The 25,509-nt window shown below is 42.5% G+C and overlaps 1 protein-coding gene across 2 annotated transcripts in view; it reads right to left on the bottom strand.

Annotated features, from left to right (window-relative positions):
• Nucleotides 1–25,509, bottom strand: part of MEGF10 (multiple EGF like domains 10) — a gene marked incomplete at its 3' end in the record, with an annotated part of 209,697 nt that overhangs the window by 12,829 nt on the left and 171,359 nt on the right. For both annotated transcript variants that reach the window (XM_082835227.1, XM_082835228.1), the window contains 9 exons: nt 25,026–25,200; nt 23,614–23,734; nt 22,645–22,808; nt 20,282–20,384; nt 7,558–7,704; nt 6,224–6,358; nt 5,569–5,697; nt 4,069–4,197; nt 1,762–1,890 (listed from right to left, as the gene is read on the bottom strand). In XM_082835227.1, coding sequence (XP_082691353.1) covers nt 1,762–1,890; nt 4,069–4,197; nt 5,569–5,697; nt 6,224–6,358; nt 7,558–7,704; nt 20,282–20,384; nt 22,645–22,808; nt 23,614–23,734; nt 25,026–25,200 — 1,232 coding nt within the window. The remainder of the gene's footprint in view (nt 1–1,761; nt 1,891–4,068; nt 4,198–5,568; nt 5,698–6,223; nt 6,359–7,557; nt 7,705–20,281; nt 20,385–22,644; nt 22,809–23,613; nt 23,735–25,025; nt 25,201–25,509) is intronic.

Genomic DNA, 25,509 nt, shown 5'->3' on the forward strand with positions numbered 1-25,509 from the left:
GGAGCCTCCTGACAGCACATTCTGACTTGGATTAGCTGGGAGCAGGGGAAGAGGGAGAGGGCAAGCTTTGTTAATTTTCTAGGTAAGAACTTTATTTACCACAGAAAGGCTCAAAATTTGGATTTGCAGGTTGAAGACTGAGAGACTAAAATAGTGAGATTTTTATGATGTAAAAACTTGTAAAGGAGTTGGGCATGAACTTCAAAGAATATACTAGGCATGTTAAATGTAAAAATTATCATGACAAAATACTGATGTTTTTTGTAAAGTGAGCAGCAGGGGGCAATGTGCTATTACTATCAGAGCTCTCTGTCAGACACAGGGTTTCTATTTACACATGAGCATTAGGAAAAGTCTCCAAAAATAAGGACATTTTAATTTGATGTTCAGAGTCATCACGGAAGCACTTAAAATGTTTTTATTTAATAAGCCCATAACCATTCTGGCATTCAAGCAAAAGTCAGTTTAGAGCCTATTCTGGTTTCTAGGCATATATGTATGTGTATATATGTTTAGACATTTATACACATACACATAATATTTATATACACAAAGCAGTGTGCAGGCAACTGTGGGACTCAGTATCTGTTTCATGATTAAATGAACTAGCAGTGCAAAACTAAAATGGAGCCATCTCTGTCCAGGCTGATTCCTGGATGTCACTCTTGTTATTTACTAGATGGGAGGATAGGCAGATATATTCTAGAGTTTGGCACATAGACAGCCAGGCAAACCTGGCTGTCCAGTGGTGCTGTGAGGTTCTGGGGAGGGGTCGTGGAGGGAGAGTAGCGCTTTGTTGCCAAAGTCCTACTCTGCTGATCAACCTTTCCAGGCCACATTGCTCCTACAGCCATGTAATCTTTGTTGCATCCTTCTCAAGAGCACACCCTCTGTAAGCAGGATGTAAACATCCTGCACCTTTCCTGTCATTTATGGTGAAAGAGTGAGCCTCATACGGCCCTAAGACCTGATTTATTCATCTTGAACATTGAATGAAAGTCACAGAGGAAAGGAACGATAAACTACTTTGAAATACTCAGTCTAAGGCTAATGTTCTTACAGCCCTGTGAGCATATGCACAGCTGCTGGGGTAGAAATGGAACCATAAGGATGGGGAATTCCAATAGAGTATATGCTCCCTGAGTGGGATTTTTACAACAAAAAAATTGAAGGCAATATATTGTCTGGAAGGTTGTTAGTACTCAGATGAGGAGTAGTTAGTGGAAACGGTATAAAAGTACTATCAAGAGAAGGTTGTCAAAAGCATGGCCGTGTTTGCACGGGCTCACCCCTCCCCCACGGCGGGGCTGGCACTGGGCTCCCAGCCCCTCTGCCCCGGTGCACCCAACCTGGCCCTACCGAACGCACACCCCTCCACTGCGAGACCCTGGCACTGCCTCTGCCGTGAGGAACGCCTGACTGCCTCTTTTAGAGCTCTGAGCAGCCACATTCCAAAAATAAGAAGGGGAGGGAGAAAGAGCCAGGATGAACAGATGGAAAACTTGAATTCTGTCTTCATCCTTGTAGCCACACCCCCTCCACCCAGAGCGCTGATCAGGTCCTCAGAAGAATTTTGAGGACAAGGACAGCCAGCAAGAATCCCAAGGTAGCGGGGTCTCTGGGAGGGGAAGGAAGTCAACCGCGCTGTCAAGGGACCAGCCATCAGGAGGAACAACCTCAAAGCTGTGGGTCCTGCCTTCGCATCGTCAGGAGTTCTAGGGGAAATAACAGCGCCTAGAGCTGCCTCGCTCTCACACTCACTCTGCTCGCAGTGCTTCCCCATGAAGCCGGTGCGGCAAGTACACTGTCCGGAGATGTGGTCGCAGTCAGCTCCGTTTTGACACTGGCATATCAATGCACAGTCCTTTCCATAGAAGCCCAGGGGACATCCTGTGCGAGAAGGGAGGACAGCAGAGTCAAGAGCCCGCTGAGGAGAAACCCAGCTCCGCCTCCAACATGTCTGTTTGAACCTGAAGGACGCTGAGCCCGTAGAGAGAGAATAAAGAGAATAAAGCACATCGCAGCTTCTCACAACGGCTTCTTTGAAGTCCCAAGATGGAGCTCTTGGGAGGAACTTGTACTTCAAGAGCAGGGAGAAGAGCAGTTCCATGCCTGGGGCGGTTTAACCATCGCTGGTATCCCTGGAGGCAAGCTGGTGTCTTCTAACAAAGCATTCCATCAACCCCATGGAAGTCCGGGGACATTTCCTTTCATGTTTTTCAGTCAACTACTAGAATCCTGGACTCAAATTCCATGGACTGAAATGAGTACTTTGTTAAAATTACCTACATGCTTTTACTTATAGTACAGAATGTCTCCAAATCTGCTACTAGCCCTGTCCTCCCTATCTGTTACCCTCTCATGTAATAGTATCTTCTTCAGCAAAGATGTGTGGTAGAATTCTGATCTTAATAAAACCTGCACTTCATATGTGCATTGCTAAAAAAAGCAATAAGCCTTCTTACTGCTGCACAATTTTCAAGACCCAGCCTACTGGGGCCTTTGGGCTGAGAACATGCACAAGCCCTATAGGCTTTCCTGGGCCAGCAGCTGCCCTGCAAGAGTGTTTCAGGGCTCTCTGCCATCAAGAAAACTTCAATGCGGGCTGCTCAACGGCTGTTTCCAAGCATCACATGTGCTTTTTAATCTTCCCTTTTTCTTACAGAAGTTTTAACGAAAGCTCAACTTTCAAGAAACAGAGGCAGAGCATGGATGCCAGCATGCAATGACATCATTTCCACATAATTATTCAGCACCTACTCTGTGCCAGATTCTTTTCCTGCATCCTCTCACTGAATCTTTTCAATACCCCAGAAACACAGGGATAGATATTCTCACCCTATGGATGGAAACTGAGCCCAAGTCACACAGCCAGCAAATGGCAGGATGGCAGGGCTACAATACAAACACGGGGAGGTCTGGCTCCAGACCCCATGTTCTTCCCACTGTGCTGTGCTGCTTTTACTTCAAAAGGTCCCCTGATTGAAGCAGGTCCTAATTTTAGAATTATGTACAATAACTTTTCCTTTTTCTTTTCTCTGAAGAGCTGAAAAACTTTCTATATATACAATCTTGGCAGAATATGCTTGAGACAACCTCCCTCCTCGTCAATTTTTCCTTTCAAATCACGGCTCAAGGTCTACACCCCCTTCTAGAAACTTCCAAAAGACTTGTTCAGTCTGTTCTCTAATTATGTTCTCTAATTAGTATTAAATAAGAGTTGACTGATTTCTGACCCATCTTTCTTCCTCAGCTCATTTCCATGATTTAAAATTATATATTATTATTACTGATCACCATAATACATGCTTTCCTGTCTTGCCTCCTTTATTCCACTGAAGACAAGAGGGCAGAGATCAGTCTTCTTATCCCAACAGTACTGAGCTGTGGAGTACTTTGTACATTATACCCTATGACGCTAAAAATCTCATAGAAGAAGAGACAGTGAAGACATTGTGTGACATAAAATGGAAAAAAAGAACTAGTGGTTCTTAAAGCATGATGCCAGACTGACATCACCACTTGGAAGGCTGTTAGCAATGTGAATCCTCAGGTCCCACCCCAGACCTAATGAATCAGACACTCTGGGAGCGGGGCCAGCAGTTGTGTTTATCCAGACAGCCGGGTGATTCCGGAGCTCGCTAAAATTCAAGACCCACAGAATTGGTCTTCTCCAGGAGCACACATTAAGTCAGGCAGTGAGGCTTGATGTCTTCACTTCCTTTCTAATCACTGCCACTTATCCTAACCTTTGTGCTGCCAGAATTAATGACAGGGAATCTGAGCCATGTAAATAGGGCCTGGTGAAAGGAGAGAAGTGAAAGAAGCTGCACACCGTCACTTATAGCATCGCTCCACCTCAGTGTCCTGATACGACACAGGGACAGCAAACCTGGAACGTGGTATCTCTTAACTGCCTAGAGGAATTTAGATGTCTCAGGGTCACTGGGTGACGAAACCCTCCAATGCCAGGAACCCTGGGGAGCTCAGCTCATGCATGAGCAGGGCGGGGCCGTGTCCCCTGGGGTGGGCCCCCCCTTGGAGAGCCTCCGAAGGCATGCCACTTACTCTGAGTGCAGTAGAGCCCCGTCCAGCCCGGAGTACATTTGCATTCCCCATCGTAGGCACTGCAGAAGGCCCCGTTGTGGCAGTTGCACGTGTGGATGCAGTTGGGACCCCAATGCACAGGTGGGCAGGCTGAAAGCACAGCATGCATGGAGAGCTCTGTGAGAGTCCTGAGGCCAGTAACCCGAATAGAGGATCCCACCCGCCTTACACAGCTCCTCGCGTGTGACAGATCAGCAGTGAGCATAGGGACTGAGAAAGACCGTGCTCCACATCAGTCTCAACTCCGGATGGTAATGCTGATGGCGACAGCAGCCATCATGACGGACAAGGTATTCGTACACAGACTGCAGGGCGAGGTGGGCAGAGTAAACATCATTCCAAATTTACAGATTTAGTTATTTAACAAATGCACATTGAGACCTATATATGCCCAGCACTGTTCTAGGCTCAGGGGAGATAGCAGAGAACAAGACAAGGTCCAGACCACCCTCTGAAAGCTTGTAGTTTAGTAGGGGAGGCAGGCAAACCAACCAACCACCCAGCCGGCCAAAAAAATAAGGGCAGTAAGGACTATAAGAAAAAATAAAATAGGGAAAGGGGGACAGGAATGATGGGGGCTACTCCTTTATGGAAGGCCTCTCTGAGGAGAGGACATTTGAGCAGAGACCATATGCACAAGATGGTGTGACTCGAGAGAAGTTAAGGAACCCAAGGTCATATAATTCACCTCTGTGATGTCTAAACCTGCACGTGTCACTCTACTCTAGAGCTGTCCCTAGAGGCTTGTTTTAAATGTGAAGGTTCCCATTTGTTTGTAAGACTTGGTTTACTGTAAAAACTCTTAACTGGACAAAGCAGAAAATAATCAGACTAAATCATTAGGGGTCATCGCCTACTGAAGAGCAATCAGAACCTCAGATAAAGTATCTGTGAAATAACATTTAAAATTATGGGGTAAAATGATTTGATTTACCAAAGAAGTACTTTTTATTCATACTAACACTTCAAGAACTACTTAAAAGAAGAAACACGGTTTCTATATGGTTACCCAGTAGGGAATATGGCCCCAAGGAGATAATAAATAAATAATAATAAATATGAAGTAATTAAAAAATGAAAAAATTTTCTCCCATAATTGTGTGTACCATTTTTGCCCAAGAGCAAGGGAAAAATCATAGCTGACACTTGAAGTCTGGAATGAACTTCTGAATGGATTTTCTGAGTACAAGACCCGCATTTTACAAATGAAGAATCATTTTAGTGAATAAGCAAAGTGCTACCTATTTAGGTTCTTTCCAAGACATGAGTTGGATTTAAATTCGGGACCACTGCATAGAACTCTTACTGAGGGGAAAAAAGCCACTTAAAAATTAAAATAACATATCTTATAATTATTCATATAGTCTTTCTTGATTATTTAAATACTCATACTTCAATCCTAAAGAATTTGAAAACAAATGTAAATAAATGGTTTATCAGTTGTTCCCAAACAAGACTTACGTTGAGAGCAGTCACTGCCGATCCAACCTGGGTAACACTGACAAGATCTGTCAATGGGGTTACAGGTTCCATTGTTGGTACAGGTGCAAATTCCCGCACAGTTTTTCCCAAATCTGCCACTGGGACACACTGTGAATAAATCATAGGTCAGAAACTCACAATTACATCTCATCTCACAGAACCCTAGACGCAGGATAGGAAATGACTTTAAAGGTCCTCAACCCAGCCGTCCATTTGGTAGCTGCCTCTACTCAAAAGCATCCCTCATCCTGAATGAGCTCATTTTTACAAACATCTGAAGCCAAAGACCCTCATTAAGGCAACACAAATCAGGAGACATCACCACATTTCTAGAAATCTTCCTGGCTCCTTGCTCAGGGAGTCAAAATCCTTCCTCATATTGATTTTTCATGGAAGGCTGTTTCCAATTAAAACTGAAAAGTAGCACAGCTCAGAGAATAAAGAGATTGTGCTGGATTGGCAAGCCAGCTTTTCCAAAGCTCAAAGTCATATTTACAGAAGCTGCAGCCACAGCATACCAGAAGGCACCGCTAGCTGCTAGCTGAAGACGCACGTGTCCTTTGGGAAGCCTGAGGACAGGCTGCATGGGGCGTGCTCACCACCACGTATTTCTCCCAAAGCCTGCGCACCCTACCTTCATTGCAGAGGGCGCCTGTGAAGCCAGGCAAGCAGTCACACAGGCCTGTGATGTGGTGGCAGGGCCCACTGCTGTGCACACACTGTGGACACGTCTGGCTGCAGCGATGCCCATAAAAACCAGGGGAGCAGACTGAAAACAGAAAGGAAATAGTTATCTTCCCGGAGATGTGTTTCTCTCTTATTCCACATAAGGATCTAGTTCAAGTTTGAGGTAAAAAAAAAAAAACAAAACTCTTTTTAGTGATACTGAGAATTTTCCAAGTATAAAACAACAACAAAAGGAATGAGGGCACTCTTTAATAATGAAAAGAAGCCAGTAAACTCTGAATTGCTTCAGGGCAGGCAAAATGTCTTAGTTCTCTTTATTTTCCCATTTATGGCCCCAATTAGCTCGAAGCTTGGCATAGAGCAGGGGCTTGAGGAATTTTTGTTGAGCAAATAAATTAAATAAATAAAATTCTAAACACTAACAAGGCCCAAATAAATACTTTCAAGCCACACGTTAATCCTTTATTCTTTAAGAGTCATTTCTGGCAATAAATAGATCTACAGTCAGAATTAAAAGATTGTTCCTCCTCAAAATGGTCCAGGTTAGTGACTGTGACTGAAAAGTGAAAAAGCAAAATGCTTTATAATTAGGCGCTTCCCAAGACATTATTTGGATTTAAGTATAGAATGACAGCATAGAACCCTTAATGCAAAAAAAATCATAATCAAAAAGATAGAATAATGTATCTTACAATTAGTCATATATTCCTTTCTTGATTACATTTACTAAAAGATTGAGGGAAATCTTACGGATCACTCCCTAACTCAAAAATGCTGTTGACCAATGTCATCAGCCCCCATTTTAAGCTCTGCAATCCTATTTTTCCCCTGAGCACTGGCTTTCAGACTACTAGAAGGACGTATGACTTGCCGCAAAGTTTGGCTGATGTTGACTTCTGGTAATTGAGGTAAGGCCAATGCCAAAATGGTTGAATAAAATAGTTACAGGTCAATGGATTTCTGGAACACCATTTGCAAGATTTAAGGCAGGATCAAGAAACTGATGATGATGCCAGCGAGGCAATGAAATCATTCCTGAGAAGAAATGGCTAAAGCCCCATCTGTTAGGTTAGTCCTGAAGGTTGGAAAGAATGAAGCCTTTGGGGAAGGGCTATCGAGTGAGGACAGCTCTGCAAAGGACAGGGTGACCTACGCCACTCTCCCCTGCCCTCGACTGCAACAGAACACTTCTATGAATTGAGGGGTGGGACAGAGATCAGGATTCTGTACACAGAGATCTGAGAAGGGAAGATGGAAACCGCCGTCTAACAAGACACTTACTTCTCTGACAAGTGGTGCCTCGGAACCCTGGTGCACACTCACAGATGCCGTCATCGGGGGAGCACGAAGCCCCGTTTTTACAGTAGCAGGGCAAGGAGCAGTTGGGGCCCCAGCGTCCCTCAGTGCACACGCTGTCACAGTGGACACCTGAAACAAGGCACACGGGCAAGGCTGAGTGAGAAGCCGTTGGGGCGGGCGCCTGGGATGATAAGTCAGAGACCAGGACCAAGGTCACCATATCGACTCTGAGGTATCACGGGCAGCAGTGAGTGGGGATGATGCAAGGCTTAAAATCCACTTATACACATCAATACATCATCATATATCATGTCGTCATAACATTAAAATAATCCCAGAACTGTTTTCTGTGGCGTCATAAAGGAGAAGAAATAGAACATCTTTGTTATACTGATTTTTCTTCTTTAGGAGGAGACAGCAGAGGAGAAGCCCAAGGGCTCTGTCTATTGAAGGCAAAATTTATAAAAAATACTATATCCTTTAGCCTCCGGCAACTTCCTCCCTTCCCCATTCTTTGTTTTTATGGAGAAATGGACAAAGTGTAAAAAGATAAGGTGAAGCAAAAGGTGGTTAAATTGTGTTACGTAAAGAAAACCTTCCCCTGGAGCAAACAAATAAACACAGTCTTAAAATATTTTGAAAATACAGTGTGCAAGACAGAAAGATATACTAATCTGTGCCACCAAACTCCTCTTTAAACATTTAATCTGCCATTGGGGAGACACAGGCAGAATATCGCAAATAAAGTTACTCATAGCTGTTGTCTAAGCTATTGATTATTATGAACCCATATGCAGGTGTTTAACTCTCAATCTGGAAATAGGGAAGCTTTAGAGTCAGTTATGAGTGAACAAATGCCTAAAGGAAACAAAGAAAATCCCAAGTTGCAAAAAATAAAAATAAAACCAGGTTTTATTTGAAATAAATGGAAGTTTCTTTTGTAAATCTGTATTCGAAATGCCACAGGGGGCTCTTTCTTGTAAGTCAGAATACTTCACAACTCAAAGAAATGCTCCTTGCATTGAGAGGCAAGAAGAATGAGTTATAATTAGGAGTGAACTGGAGACTGCTGGCCTCAGACCAAGTGAAAACACAGTAGGAACAAGCCCACTCCCACTCTGACGATTCCAGAACACGAACTCCGCCCGCACCAAGGAGGCTGACAAGGCCCTGTTTTGTATTAAAGTTTTTGCTCCTAAATTGATTAGGAAAAAAGTTACCATGGCCCAAATCTTAACACAGAAGCAGCCCCAAACCATAAAGTGAACGTTGCTAACTGGTGGCCAGTCATTTCTGCTGAAATAACTCCACTTTTGACTGTTCCTGTTTTTCTCTATCTGAAAGTCTTCTGCATGGTACAGGCTGTTAAGTAGGCATGAAAAAGCACAGACCTCATTGTGTTTCGCTTGAACTTACAACAGACTGTTATTTTAGCTTGGCTGCTGGCTGAAGAAAGGCAAGCAGGCCTGTTAGAAGCCAATTGGGGTTTAAGTGTTCCTCATGAAATAAAACGCGGAATTTTGGCCTACTATGATATTTTCTTTCTTGAGTTCACAAATATTTGATCTTTCTTTCAAATCTCGTTCGAAAAACTGAGATGGAATTGCAAATGCTATGTTCCCCAAGTGTGCTAAAGCTGCCCCAGAGCCTTAGCTGGTGTTTTGACTCATAGCTCTACTAGGCAGAAGCATCAAATGGATTGAGGAGCAAACCACTTTGAAAGAGGCTGCAAATCTAAAGTTTGTTTTCCAAATTTGAAAGAAGTACCCATAAAGGTAACCCGCTACAGGCTTCCCTCTCTATTCAAGTTCAAGTCCTGAGCTCTGATGGTGAGCCAGGACTCCTATTTAGCAGCAGCTAATATGGGACACCTGCTTCATAGAGATCCAGGCGACCCTGGCCATTTTGGTCTAGAGCTACCCAGGCAAATCCGAGTTAGGATTTTAAAGAAGTGGAAGCTGAATGATTACCTGGTTAATCTGAAAATCATCCTGAAAATTAGTCCTGATTTTTGACACTTTTTTTGTGGGACAGGCGTTTGCAGGAGGTGGAGATTTAGCCATTTATGGTGATTTAGTTTATCAACTACTTACCAAATCTCTACATGACAATAAATGCAGTTAAGATGGAATACACTTTCAATCAAAACGCATATGCTGCTTTTTCACATTAGAGATTATCATGATTTATGTATTAATTAGCACATTCTCAATCAAAGCGTGTCAAGAAAAATGACGCCAGGGCAGATTGGCAAATCAGAATAAAGTGATCCTTTATTTCATATCTGTTTCCTCTTCTCTAGTAGGTTTGTCCAGCTGGTTCACATAACCATCAGTTACAATCAACTTTATCTAGGTAATTTTCATAGAAGCAACAAGGCCCCTGATATAGCAAGGAGATCCATTGCAAAGATAAGCTTTTTTTCACATGATTTACCCGTCATTTCATTTCCAGAGAATCACAGGGAATTCTAGAGATCATCTATCAAGCCTTCTGTCTCCAATCATATGAGCATATTTCAACAGAACCAAGCTTATGTTTAAATAACTTTTATTTTAGGGCTGCAAAGAAGTCTTTCCTTGGCAAGTAAATTATAACAATTCTATTACCAACTTGCTTTAAAAATTCAATTCCTTTTTTTTTTCTCTATCGCTAGTAAAAGTGAGTCATCATTTTGCAGATATTAATGCCAAATCTATTTGGAGACAAATATAAAGCATGTTTCAGTCAAGGGGCAACTCCAGGAAAAAAGCATGAAGCTGTCTTTTTTCCTCTTGCTGCACCATTTTCTCCTATTGCTATTCCTCCCCTCTGGACCTCTATGCCCTCCTGTTATCTTTCATTTCATCCTACAGTCAGAAAAAGATAAGATAAATGTATCATTGCTGAGGTGTTATCTTCTCTAGAAAATATTAGTATTTTAAGACAGCACACATGTTAGAAGCCTAAGAAATAAATCTCTAGCTGTGGAATTTCAGGCAGTAGGGCTGACTGAAATTTAGGAGGTAGTACTGAGGTAAGTGCTTCTCTAGGTCACACTTGGTATATGGCCACTGATATGACCTCCATATAGGGCTAACCCTGCAATGAAACTTTCTCCAGGATAGGGAATTGTAAGTTTGCTTTAACCATTTTTTTTGGGGGGGGAGGGGCTGTGTGTTTTGTGTGTGTGTTTTATTCCTTAATTATTTCCATTGTTCTTATCCTACTCTTTGCCAACCTTGCTGGAGTGCTATAAGACGTCTTTTTCTTTCCTTGTTTGTCAAAGACAGAAAAGAGAATTCAGCTCAATAAACATTCAAGGGGTCTAGAAACTGCTGGCTTGCTCGTGAAAGGTTCTCTAAGAAAGACCTCCAATTCTAGAGTGATAATGGCCCCAGAACAGGCATATCCAACCCTGCCTGGGGATCATGATTAGGGAAGGAGTTACCTTGTGAAGGTGGAGGAGGGTCCCAGGCTAACAGAATGGTGGGTGCAAGGTTCATGCCCTAAGAAGTATGTGTCTATCCTTCAGAAATCACAGATGTTGGGGACAGCTGAAATTGGTGCTGGGAAAAGCAGGAAAGGCAACGGGGCAGCAGGCAGTGGTCACATAGGGAAGAGCCAAGGATGCCATGCTGTGGAGTATGAGCTTCCTCCTGGTGTTAACAGAGACCAGATGGACAATTAAGTAGGAGAGAGGCATAGTTAGATTTGTGCTTTGTAGGAGGGAAGATGATGGTTTGAAGATGATGAGCCTGGAAGAAAGAAGACATGTCAGGTGGCTATTTTGGGTTACCCAAGTAAAAAGTGATAAAATGACAAGGTCTTGAATGAAATCAATGGCACCTGGGGACAGGATGAATTCCACAGAGGTGCAGGAGAGAATGCAGATGAAAGACCATCCCCCCGCCCATATTCCATCCAGGGTAGTTTAGGAATTCTGGCAGCTCTGTGAGGGAGAGACGAATGATGCCTGCTTTTGTTCACTGCAGTGCCCAGCACATGGAGGGTGTTAAATAAGTGTTTGTTGAATGAGTCAATAAGCACAGTTCCTCTTTCCAACATAATATTCAGAACCATTTTCCAACTGTATGGAGCAACCATATCATTCTTTGCTTCTCCGAAGAAGTTACGAGAAGAGCACTCAAACCAGGAAGCCCAGCACATGAATGTTTTGTGTACCTAAAATGGGGACTCTTCCCAGCTAAGGGGGTGGAAATGTCTGCTCTGCTTATTTTGGGCAAGACAGACTTTGATGAGCTTAGGTCTGTGATTTTAAATGTTAGTGCAGATTATAAAGCAATAGAAGAATTATGGGACATCTTAAGGAAATCCTTTTGGAATGTTTATCAAAGTACAGATAGAGGCTTTAATACGAGTTAATTTAGGAAACAACTTCCTACACTATTTGGAAGAAGGGACAAAATCGAAAGGGGATATCTTTAAATTTGCAGGACTCTCTAGTTCAATGGAAGCATTTTTTCCTGATAATGTTCTAACACTGATAAGGAGGTCTGTGCGGGACTGTTTTTGCCAGGACTGAGGACAAAGAGCTCTTTGACAGCCTTCACGAGTTGCTAGGCAATGGCTGAGTGATGGTGATAAACTTCAGCTAAGCAGCTCTAAAGAAATGTTCGTGCATTTAATGCCTGATGCATTATGCCCACGGTCTCCACGTGAAATCAGCATTCACTAGGCATTTGTGATTGCATGAATGCAGTAAATAAATCATCTGGGGTGTCATTATTTCCCCTCTCAGAGATCTAACCCAAACTCCTTGTCTTGCTTAATTGTTTATATTCCTCATACAAGTATTGCAATATTTGGGGCGTTAATGAATGAAGGAAATGATTTTGATTTGATGTCTTGCTCCCGGGCACTGAGCTACTAAATATCTATTAGAGCAAAGAGTGAGATTTGTTAACAATCACTGGGCCTGGTGATTATAGGAGAGAGGAACTAAGTTATTTAGTCATAACATTATCTCTGCTTTTCTAATCCTCTGGACACCTGAAGCAGAGGCGTATGGCAGTGTAGACAAGTGACTCCCTGGCCTATCCACCTCTGCCCACACAATGCCTTCCCTGAGAGTCATGAATGTCTTCCTGCCGGCCAGGAGCCAGTGCCACCTCATCTTCCTGTTCCTAGCACCGAAGCACTGCGGTTGCATACAACGTGGAGATACTCAATAAATGGTTGTTAAATCAAATTTTTCTCTTTCGATACCATAAACGTTAAAGGAAGAAGGAACTGCTATATTGGTAGCCAAGTTGAAAAATAAATAATGTAAATCAGAGATGTTTGTATTTGCAGTGGCAACACAAAACACCAGAGAGCATGGCCCGCCTTAGTCCGGGCCCAGATAAAAGCAAACAGAACGGAATGCCAGGCAGATTAGGGATCTGGAAGCTTGGCTTTTACAACAGCCTTTCTTTTGGGAGGGTGAGCCCCTCCCTCCACCCTCACTTTAGGGACCCCATGTTCTGCTTTTAAATTACTCCCTCCCCCAAGACCATGTGACAGACAGACATATGCATGTGCTACACATTTCCCACCCTCCTGCCCCAATATCTTAAAGGGTCAAATAACGAGTCATTTGCACTTGTGGCTGATTGGGTGCAAAGCACGTTGATTAAAACTCATGTGCACTTCAATTTGCACTTCTATGTCACTTGACAAAGAAAGTTGGGTCTCCCCTTACTATGACAATTCAGGCATCACCGATCAGTGTCCGAAGCAGCAGCTCCCTTACTCAGCTAGTCAAACTCGGTGTGTGGGGGGAAACTTAGAAAGGGGGACTGTCCTTCTGGAGAGGTGCTGGGACCACTGCAGGCCTGGTTCTGCTTGCTGAAAAGCTGGCCTCTTCTCATGAAGTTGCCTGCAGTGTTTCCTCTTTCCAGTGCCCCCCTTCCTGGCTGGGCTCAGACGAGCACCCCACCTCTCTTCCTACCCTCCTTTCCCCTCCTCATCATTATCCACGCCTTGCTAGTCCCACTCTCTATCCTAAGGCTCCTAGACTTTGCTTTGGCATCTTAATCTCCTTTCTCTCAGTTTAGCATTTAACTTTTCTGTTCCGGAATGAATGTATCTCTAAGCCTCCTCTAGTCTTTTGCCACTGGCTATGAGGTTTTCTGTCGCAGAAATGCTCCCATGGACTCCAACCTCTTCAATCACTAGAGTAGCAAGGTAGAGCAGAAGCCAACCCACAGATGGGTAATTGCCCCTGCAATTACCGGGGTAACTTTTAAAATAACAGACAGGGCCAACAGGTAAGGTTGTGCAGGTTGTACACTGCACAAGAGCCCCTGGCTAAAGGGCTAAGTTAGAGCAGAAATCCAGCTCGTTGCTTTCTACCACCAAGAAGCACACCCTGAGGGAATTCCAAATCTTTTCCAAATTTGTCTGAACGGTACTTTATGGTCTGGCAATGGCTCCATCCTCTCCTCATGCACCCTCCAGACTGTCATTTAGTAGGTGTGAAGTGGGGATCAGGAATATATGAGTTAAAGGAGTTCCCAGGTGACAGTGATCTTAGCCAGGGTCGGGAACCAGCCTGGAGACTGCATATCCTCCCAGACAGCTGGAATGAAATCTTGATTAGCTGTAACATTCAGCAAAGAGGTGATCTAGCTGACTGAAGTCAGAGCAGAAAGGAAGGGGAAAAAAAAATCAGCGTGTTTCTGTTTTGGGGAAAAACTTTATAAAGCATATCACTCCACTACTCTGGAAACACACATACACACACACACATACACCTAACTATATTTCACTGACACCTGGAATTTCAGAATAATGATTTTGAAGAGGCAGTCTCATTTTATTAGAGTGTGTGTGTGTGTGTGTGTGTGTGTGTGTGTGTGTGTGTGTGTGTGTGTGTGTGTGTGTGTAGCAGAGGTGTGGGAGAAGGAGCCCAGGACACAGCCTATATCTTGTTGATGTTTCATTTTTTCCCATTTTTTTAATGCAATCTGCCTCTGTTTGATAAAGTAACCTATTGGCTAAACACATCAATAAATTAAGGTTTTAATTAAAAACATATAATAAAAGTGCATGTCTCTTCTTTTGAAAAATGCTACATTTCTTTTGGAAATAGTATCTGGGATGTCAGATGCAACTCTTGGTTAATATTTATGGTAGTACATTTTGAAAACTTATTTTATGACTAGGTAAAAATGGGACTATCAATTATAGTAGAAATAAATAAGAGTCTTGTTTCCTTTAAGAAAAAAGACTGTCAAACATTAGAAAAGAGAGTAAAGTTACAAGGATGGTGATGAGCCCCTTGGTGAGAAAGCAAGCTGACCTCCTCAGTGTATCATGTCAGTGCCTGACTTTCTCAATGTGGGTATGTCAGTTTCTTTGCAAAGAGGGATAAAGGTCTCTTGACCCTTCTTTCTGGATCCATACTCCTTGGCCAGATCAGCCTCTCCCCATCCTCAGCGGCTGAGCACATTTGGTGCCTCTACAGTATCTTGACGATTTGGTCGAGGGAAGAGCCCAGGTCCCTGTGTTAGATTTCATTGATTCCTTCACAAAAGCCTCACTGTCATCCCACATACTTGCTACCCTCTCCAGCGATTCTCAACATTTCACCTAGAGCAATCTCCACAATAAGGAGGAAGGAAAAAGAATCACTTGCTTCCCTGGACTGAGGTTACTTATTTTGCCCCGAACCTGATATCCAAAGGAAAAGCAAAGCTTTCTTCCTATTTTGAAATGTCTTTATGAGGCACTTACTCAAAACAAGTATGTAACGAAAAATGATGAGTCTACCCAGTTTTGACAATGGAATGGTGTTCTGTGTACATAATACAGAGTCTACTCTTCTTTCCTTTTAGAAAAATAAGCCAATTCTTGATCCAACTGTAGGGTGTTTTCCAGAACTTCAGGAACTTTCTTTTCCTCTACATATGTTTGCTTATACAAGTGTGTTCTGTTGAGTGCAGGGGATGACTGCTCTAAAAAATGTCTCCCAGCAGTCTTAGATACTTACAGACCAACAGCCCATGCAGAAGACCCACAGGAATTAGACACTGGAGCCATGAAGCAAAGAGATGGTGGGCAACAAGTGATAGAACAAATGAAGCAGCAAAACTTCCTCCCCTTTGGAGAAGCAGACCAGTCACAGATGGACAGAGGATTACAAGATTATGTTGTGTGGGGCTTCCCTGGTGGCGCAGTGGTTGAGAGTCTGCCTGCTGATGCAGGGGACACGGGTTCGTGCCCCGGTCTGGGAAGATCCCACATGCCGCGGAGCGGCTGGGCCCGTGAGCCATGGCCACTGAGCCTGCGCGTCCGGAGCCTGTGCTCCGCAACGGGAGAGGTCACAACAGTGAGAGGCCCGCATACCGAAAAAAAAAAAAAAAAAAAAAAAAGATTATGTTGTGTGACAAAGCCACCACATCCCCACAGGAGCTCCACAGGTCTAAGGCCAGATGAGATCATTTGTCTTACCCCATGACCCAGACTATGGAATGTAACTAACACATTTTCTAGCTGGCTTCTGGCTAAATCATATCTCTTGCTTTTCTCATGTATACTAGCGCATGCTTTTCACAGGCTTGTTCTAAATCATCAAAGCAGGTGTATACTTGATGGATGACTGTTGTGTTCAGGAACATCTCACATTTCCTCTATATTCATAAGACAAAAGTAGATTTGGTGGAGTATGGCCCAAAACAAATGATGTGACTTCTCTGTTAGTTAAGTTCTGAATTTGCCAGGGGCCTAAAATGCTATTTGCTTCACTGCGGTCTTTGAGAACTTAGTACTGGTCACTACATTTGAGAACTTCAAGAACGCTGTGAAGTCACAAAATCTGGTTTAATCCCTGGAGGGATGTAGTTTTAACATTTAGTAATTAAGAGCCAAACAGAAACATGGGAAGGTGGAATTTCACATTCGGAAGTCAGTTATCTCAGCCTTTGCAAGTCAGGGAGGAATTAGAGGGCCAGGGAGTCCTTGTTTCTGTGGGTAGCTCCTATTGACAGAAAATGAAGTCTATTACACAAGCCTTGACCTGTTTCCCAAGGTAGCTCTCAAACACTAGAAATCAAGCACACTACAGTTTTTCTCAGTTTACTCCTGCCAGAAGCCAAAGAAGCTCTCAACAAATTCCAAAGGGCTGCGAGACACCACTGCAGAGGTTACTGTTGGCCTCCTGCGTTCAAGGATCTGAACACTTAATATTGATAAGCTGGCAATATTACTCTCATGGATCTATTTATTCAATCCTCTTTAATTTTACACCTTGTTTCTTTGCAGGAGTTAACATGCTGATCCTAAAATACATATGGAAATTCAAAGGACCCAGGATAGCCAAACAATCTGGATAAAGAAGACCAAAGTTGGAAGACTCACATGTCCCAATTTTAAACTTTCTACAAAGCTACAGCAATCAAAAGAGTATGTTACTGACATAAGGATAGGCATATATATCAATAGAATAGAAATGAGAGTCCAGAAATAATTGCTGTCACATCTATGGTAAATTGCTTTCTGACAAGGATATCAAGACAATACAGTGGGGGAAAGAATGTTCTTCTCAACAAATGGTGTTGGGACAACAGCATATTGACATACAACTGAATAAATTTGGACCCCTACCTCACACCATATATAGAAACAAACTCAAAATGTATCAAAGACCAGAATGTAAAAGCTTAAATTATAAAATGCTTAGAAGAATACTCAGGCATAAATCACTGTTATCTAGGATTAGCCAATGGTTTCTTAGATTTGACACCAAAAGTACAAGCAACAAAAGAAAAAAGTAGATAAACTGAACTTTATAAATATAAAAACTTTTCTGTGGCAAAAGACACCATCAAGAAAGTGAAAAAATAATCACAGAGGGAAAATGTTTGCAAATTATATATCTGAAAAGGGACATAGAGCTAGAATATATAAAGAGATATTACAACTCAATAATAAAAAGACAAATAACCCAAGTTAAAAAATGAGCAAAGTATCTGAAGAGGTATTTCTACAAAGAAGATACACAGATGGCCAATAAATACATGAAAAGATGCTCAACATCATTACTTATTGAGGGAATGCAAATCAAAAACACAATGAGATAAGGTTTCACACCCACCAGGATGGCTATAATCAAAAAGATAGTAACAAGTATGGTGAGGATATGGAAACTTCATACACTGCTGGTAGGAATGCAAAATGGTACAGATGCTTTGGAAAACAAGTGCAGTAGTTCTTAAAAAGGTTAAACTTAGAGTTACCATACAACCCAGCAATTCCACGCCTAAGTGTATACCTAAAATATATACATCCACACAGAAACTGTACAAGAATGTTCATAACAGTATTTTTCATAATAGCCAAAAAGGTGGGAACAACCCAAATGTCTATCAACTGATGAATGGGTAAATAAAATGTTGCCTATCCACACAATGGAATATTATTCGCTAGTCAAAAGGAATGAAGTATTGATATATGCTCCAATATGGATGAACCTTAAAAACATATGCTAAGAGAAGGAATCCAGTTACAAAATACCACATATTATATGAATCTATACAATATCCAGAATAGGCAAGTTTACAGAAACAGAAAGTAGATTAGTGGTTGCCTATAGTAGAGAGAAGGGTGTGGGAGGGTGAGTTGGGAGTAAATGCAGAATGACTGCTAATAGGTACTAATGGGGTGGTAATGAAGATCTTCTAAAATTGATAGTGGTAAGGGCAGTACAATTGTTTGAATACACTAAAAACCACTGAATTCTACACTTTAAATAGGTGAATTCTATGATATGTGAGTCTATCTATCTACCTACCTACCTACCTACCTACCTACCTATCTATAAAAAGGTTGCTAGTTATCAGCACTGAGCACCATGGTCCTCTCATATAATTCTCAGAAGTCTTCATCCATGCTGAAAATAAATCTCAGCGTAACTTCCCTCTCCCCCCAGCACTTCTTGGACTAAGTCCATGCATGGCAGTAGGGTGTAAAAGTTAAGAGAGCTGGCTACATGGTGGGACAGCATTGGTGCAAATCCCATTTCTCATGTTTACTGACTCTGGGACTCTGGGTCAGGCCACTTAACTTCTCTTTGCCTCAGTTTCCTCATCTGTAAAAAGGAGAAAATAATATTTTCTACCTCATAGAGCTGTAAGCCTGCAGTAAGTGCTCAATAAGCATTACTTATTATTATTTCTCTAGAGTCTTCTTTGTGTGCATTTTTGCTAAAAGGTAAGGCCACTCCATAATTTCCTCAACATGACAACTCTGGTATGGAGGCTAAGAGTCTTCTCTGAAAGACCCATCTTCTGAAAATATGAACCATCACTGAAGAGAATACTGGGCTTGTTACCATCAATTTCTCTTTTAGAGGACAAGTTAAAAAACTATTCTCGAGGATACTGAAGAATCACCAATATGGAAGCAGCTCTGTCTTACAAATCCCTCTCTCTTCTCTAAATATATATACAAATATATTTAGACACAAATATATACAAAGGCACACACAAATGACTTCCAATGAGAATATAATTTTAAACGAAAGTTTTGGTGCATTTATCTACCTCTAATCCTGTCTCCAGTTTAACAGGATTTCACCTAAGTTGGCAAATAGCATTTAACATTTCAATTTACTTACAGAAGAAATGTTCATCAATATATTCAGTTTATTCTTTCCAATATCCGATAACTTTCCTATTGCATTCCCATTAGTAATTTTTCTTAATGAGTGTTTAAAATTCTATTTTTTGGCTTCTTTTGTCTTCTTAGAACACCCTTGAATTGACGTATCAAAAAGAAGAGCAAGATCCCAATTTGCTTGGGCATTTAGTGCCATCTCCCAAGTCTATATATCCTAAGTAAAAACATGGTTCTTCTCCCAAGACCACTGTTAGTTTGATAAACTTCCTGGCTGAAACCAAGAAGCCATATAAACAAGGAGAAACTTCTACCTTGTGGTTAGAAAATTTGTCCTCAATCATATTATGAATTTTTTTTTTTTTTTCGCGGTACGTGGGCCTCTCACTGTTGTGGCCTCTCCCGTTGCAGAGCACAGGCTCCGGACGCGCAGGCTCAGCAGCCATGGCTCACGGGCCCAGCTGCTCCGCAGCACGTGGGATCTTCCTGGACGGGGGCACGAACCCGTGTCCCCTGCATCGGCAGGCGGACCCTCAACCACTGCGCCACCAGGGAAGCCCCATATTATGAATTTTTAAGACAAATATTATTGTAAGAAATATTTCTAGTAATAAATATTTTAATATTTGCATATTAACCATAAAACTATTTAATAGTTTTGCCTCACTGAGGTGAACTTATTTTCTTCTGGTTTATTTCAATCATTCTTTCCTCAATGCTCAAAAATACCACAGAGGTCTTGCTAAACTCTTCACAGCAATTCACAATTTTCCCTTCTTGATGACATGAATTCTAATAGTTTATTGGGTTGGCCAAAAAGTTCGTTCAGGTTTTTCCGTCACATCCATACCAGAAGGCTCAAGAGAATTGCTCTTGCCTGATTCAACAAAAAGTCATCCCTGGATTACAGATTAATTAGGCCTAGCAGTAATACTTCTTGGGTAAAAATTTGTCCGCTTCCTGGAGACTTTACCATATTTTCAATTTTTTCTGAAAAGTTGACCTGTGCATGTTTCTCTGAGGTAGCAAGGAACAGCGCTAGGCACAAGTTGGCATGTTTCCCATTTCAAGTAGTTTCCCATTTCAAGTAGTGGCCCTTGGTTCTCACCTGACCATCCGGGGAGGCAGCGGCAATGGCCCGTGGTGGGGTGGCAGCCATCCGCATGGCTGCAGTCACAGCGCTCAGCACAGTTCAGCCCATACGTGCCATCCTGCATGGAAGATAGCAATGAGGGATGGGAATCCCATGGTGGGAGATGAGAGGGACCTCAGTCAGCCGTTTCAGAAACAGCACCCTCCTCTCCCAAACACCTCTCTGCAGCATGCATTACAATCACCTCTTCCCATGTCTTCTTGGCCCCCCAAATATAGGCTAGGCTGCAAGAGGTAAGCATTTTTAAATCGCTCAAACCTTAGTTTATGTCTACCATACGAATGGTGAACCAACTATGCCAAACCAAATATAGGTAAACATGCCAATTAATTAAAATAATATTTATCTTACCATGAGCCACAACTCATAAAAATATTGTCTTTTTGTTCCTAAAGATTTTTATAAAATATTTCAGTACTCCTTACAGGGCATTTATTTTCCCCCACTGAGGTATAACTGACATACATTTTATTAGTTTCAGGTCTAAAATATAATGATTCGATATTTGTTTATATTGTGAAATGATCACCACAATAAGTTAACATCTGCCACCATACACAGCTCCAGAATTTTATTCTCCTACAAGGCATTCTATTCATTAGTGAAAAGGGAAGTCCCTGACCCACATAAAGAAAGCCTAAAACTTTAAAAATAACAGTTCTAATGATGAAGCTCATTTCCATAAATTGCCAATGAGATACATAGAACTAGGAGAAATTAACATCTTTTGTCACTTTTCCTAATTAGCATCCTCCTCTCCATGATGCCATCTAAACCACATGAAACATTCTGATTCAACCTCCTGAGCCAGGATGCAGTGTGTGTCGGCACCACCCCCACCCCCACCCCCGCCCTCATCCCCTCCCAGACCTTAATGTTTTCACATGCACGTCCGCGTTGGTGGTCCAGCAGAGATGAGACTCTTCACGGACGTGATCATTTAGTTTGTGGGAGAGGAATGAAAGTTCTGCATTTATAAGCCCTGCTCTTTTGCCAGGTCCTGACTGAGGGAGAGTACTACAAACCTCCCACAGCACCAAGCTGCAAAATTACCAAGAGGGAGGCACCGAGAACCAGCATTAAACAGGTAGTGGGTGTTAGATGACATAATCATTTGTCTAGTGCTTACTAAAATAAAATATTAAAAAAACATTTTTAGGTTCTACTAATGTTTGTTCGGGCTTATAGGATTTAGCTTTGCTACAGTGTGAGCCACTAAACCATCTTCAGCCTTTGCTGATTTATTAATGCATCTAATAATATACCAAAAAAAGGACTGGGGGCTTTGCTTTGTCCACACTCAGACTGGGAGTGAAGGGTGATCTTCAAGCCCACCTCAGAGCACTGATAATCTGTTCACTGGTGGATGACAGGAGGCAAAGCTAAGATAACTTTGTCCCAGGGGTTTGGAGGGCATGGAATAGCCTCCGGTGAGATGCTCTCTAGCTGCCAAATGGGCTGCACTTAATGAGGAGGAAGCCCAGGGAGAAAAGTGCTCTGTGGAAGGACCCCCTCGAGGGGGCCAGTTCAGGGGGTCATGGTGTCACCTCACCATCAGATGATCCCCGGGAGGCAGAGAACACACTCCACTGAGAGAATGCTTAATGGCTCGGGAGCATAGGGAGAGAGAGCAATGGAAAAGAGGGAAGGAAACTGGCCCCGTGCGTGAGAGGAAGCAAGTGAAATGGGCTGTTACTACAGAATGCACTACCCATTGCCCAGCCTGTTGGCCTGCGGCACACTCGGCACAGGGGTTCTGATGATGGGTGCCTCCAAAGTAGGTCAAGGGAACAGAGTCAGCCTTGAACCATGGAAATCTATGGAGATTTGTGTGACTTCAGAGATATCTGTGTTAAAAGGCAGCTGTTTCCAAACCTTTCCCCACCTCACTGAGGCTTTCTGTGACACCATCACCACCCCCCTTTCAATGTCCTGCCACTTTCCACCCCAAAGCCTGGAGGATTTCCATTATAATGGAAACACAATATTTGGAGAGTTGACAGGCATACACTGGGTGTTTGACAAATGCTGGTTACTGGCTGCCACGAAGATATGGGTATATTAGAATAGAGAAAACAGAGGGGAATGGTGGCGGGAACCAGGAGAGAGAGGAAGGGAGGGATTCTCACAAAGCTGCCTAACTAATTTCCACATCTATTCCTTTTCCTATCCTGTATCCAATCTGAGTTGAAACACCTCAATTCTCCTAGTAGTCACTATGGTTTGGCTCACTACCAGGCACTTTAAATCATGAAGTCTGCAAAAATAAGCTAACCCTCTGGCATCAGCTCCTCCCAGCCCTCCCAGTTGGGTCATACCTGGCAGGGAAATTCACATTTCTCCCCGCGCCATCCAGGTGCACAGGTGCAGGTCCCATCCAGGGTGTTGCAGGCTCCGCCGTTGAGGCACTGGCATGTTAAGTTACAGCCAAAGCCCCATGTGCCACTGGGACAGCTGATGGAGCAGTCCACCCCGTGCCAGCCTGCCACGACAAGAGTGCCAGGGCACGTGAGCAAACAAAGGCAGCAGGGAGCTCTGCCCAGCCTTTCCAAGCCACTCTTCACCTGAGAAACATCTCAGAGGTGCACAGAAGTGCCCCTGCCACAGCTCAGGGAGCATTGGCTCTGCCATGTAAAGCCTCTACCAGAAATGAACTAAAGTACCCGCACAGCTGTCAAGGATGCCAACACTGAGAAGCACTACCGGGCTACTGGGGGAAGAGAGATGAAGTGAAGATGCACAACGCACATCACTCACTATCTAATGCGCAGTGATGCACATTGTGGGGTGCTGAGTTTTGTTCAGGTCAGCAAATGAAATATTTATATGGGAGGGAGAAGGAAAGTTTGCGTTTGAAAGAACAACCCCATCTTTAAAGCAGGAGCCCATGAACCATGAACAGTGAATATCCAGGATGCCGGCTGCTGCAGCAACTGTGAATAAACACGATCCAGCCCCCACGTACAATCAGGTGCTTGGCTGCATTCTTGTCAGGACTCCAGGCCAATCAATTTAGGGGAATGGACACATGTCTGCTTGCTTACGCTTCACCAAAGCACAGAGACTCACAGACTTTTGGAGCTGGCAGTGACTTCAGAGATAATCTCATGTGAGCCTCTCCCTTTGACTCACGAAAGCAGGAGAGCTCTCCCTGGCTAAGGGTCTTGCTGAGTCCAGGCACCGTATTTCTGCACAGCTGGAGCTAGAATCCTAGTTAAAGTTTCTTTCCTGTGCTTTTAGGAGTTAACAGGACTAGGATCAGGTAACAGACTGATTCACCCACTCACCTGCTTTGCAAGTACAAGACCCATCCACAGGAGAGCAGACAGCATCGTTTCTACAGCCGCAGAGAGAGGAACAATTTATCCCATAGGTTCCCAGAGGGCATGGGGTAGAGCAGTCAATTCCCTAGATGGGCGCAAATAGGAAAATGCATGCAATTTTACCACATGAAATAAGGCCAACACAAATGAACAAAAATATATCTTGTCCATTCTAATTACAGTCCCTCTCTAATTTTAACACATTGTATTTTTAAGAGTTGTTATAACATCACCACTATATTAATTGTACAGATTCAAGGGCAATGCTAGCTGGCCTATATTTAGGATACAGTATTGAATAGGACCCCCAAAAAGCCTGTTGCCTTCATTAGTTTTCCTTGGTAGCAAATAAATTCAAAACCCTCTGTCCTTGCTCAGACAAGTAGATATAGAACAACAAACTGTAGCTGTACAATTACTGTCAATAAACATAAATATGAACTATACATTAAATTGCAATGCTTCCTAGACTGCCTTGTATAACATGTAATACGATTAGTGGGTGAGGCAAAGGAATAGAACACACTCAGCCAGCAGCATGATTCAATTTATTATCTGACAGGGAGCTTTTAAACATAGAAGTTGGTTACCAAAGGGGACTGGAGGTCACCCTCCTTTAAAAACAGAAGACTCTTAAGGATAATTCAAGGGCTCAACCAAAGAATTGTGACACAGGTTAGAAAATCCTATAAAGATCTCAGCTCTGAGACTTTATGACTCACTCATTCTATATTATGTGCTCTGGAGTAATCATCAACATTCTTCACAGTTTAATGTTCTCTTAAAAAGGGGAGAAAATAACTCAAGAACAACCCATTTTACTTCAAAACAAAAATTTCTAATCTGTTGCTAAGAAATCCTGGAAACTAGGCAAAATTCTTCTCTGTTAGCTTATAGGCATATTTGAAAGGTCTAGATTCTCAAAGGGACTGAAAAACTTATATACTACTAATCCTTGGATATTAATATATAATAAATGCTAACGATGTAGTATGCACCTTCAAATTGCATGGAATTAAAACAAAAACGGTTGACAATAATACATATCCTACTTGGGAAATTTCTTTGCTACCTATAAAACATGATAAAGTAATTACATAAGGAATAATTAAAATTCATCTTACTTCATGACATATATTAATTAAATAATTAAATATTAATGCCACTTTATAGTTTCACCGGCTTGCCCAGTCATCATTCTCAGGTAAGTATTTATATCTCTTATTATTACTTTTCTCTTCATTTTCTTTCTTGTTAATGATGCGATTGATTTTTAGCACATTCATTGGACTTCAGAAAAGGTCATATAAATCATGGTATCAATATGCTCCAAGCTGCACCCCTTATCTCCTTCCTCCACAGCCCAAGCCACTCACTTTGAATCCTGGGGCACAGGTGCACTTTCCTGTCACACTGTCACAGTCAGCCCCGTTTTGGCAGCTGCAGATCTGTTGGCAAGCTTCCCCGTAGAATCCAGGAGAACAGGTCTCATTACAGTAGAGTCCTGACCAGCCTGGCTTGCAGGCACACTCTCCAGACATGGGGTGACAGCTGAGAGACGTGGATGAAAGGAGCAAGTCACTCTCGGGTAAACATGACACCCAAGGCCCGTGCAAATGTTGCTTTAGCCATGATCATTAAATGTGTGGGTAATTCCATGCACGATAATTTAAACTTCATTCCCAGTCTTGGTATGATTTAATTAATCGGCTGAAACCTGATTGGTACCACAAATGTTGCATGAAATCAGCATCATGTTCTAGCAGGATGACTCTAAACAACTGTGTCCTTTTGTCTGAAACTCATTTTAATTTTTGTAAAGTGAAAGCACTAATTTGATAAGATGTCAACTAGAGGAGA

Source organism: Leucopleurus acutus (assembly GCF_964270905.1).
Source record: "Leucopleurus acutus genome assembly, chromosome: 3".
Lineage (NCBI taxonomy): Eukaryota > Metazoa > Chordata > Mammalia > Artiodactyla > Delphinidae > Leucopleurus > Leucopleurus acutus.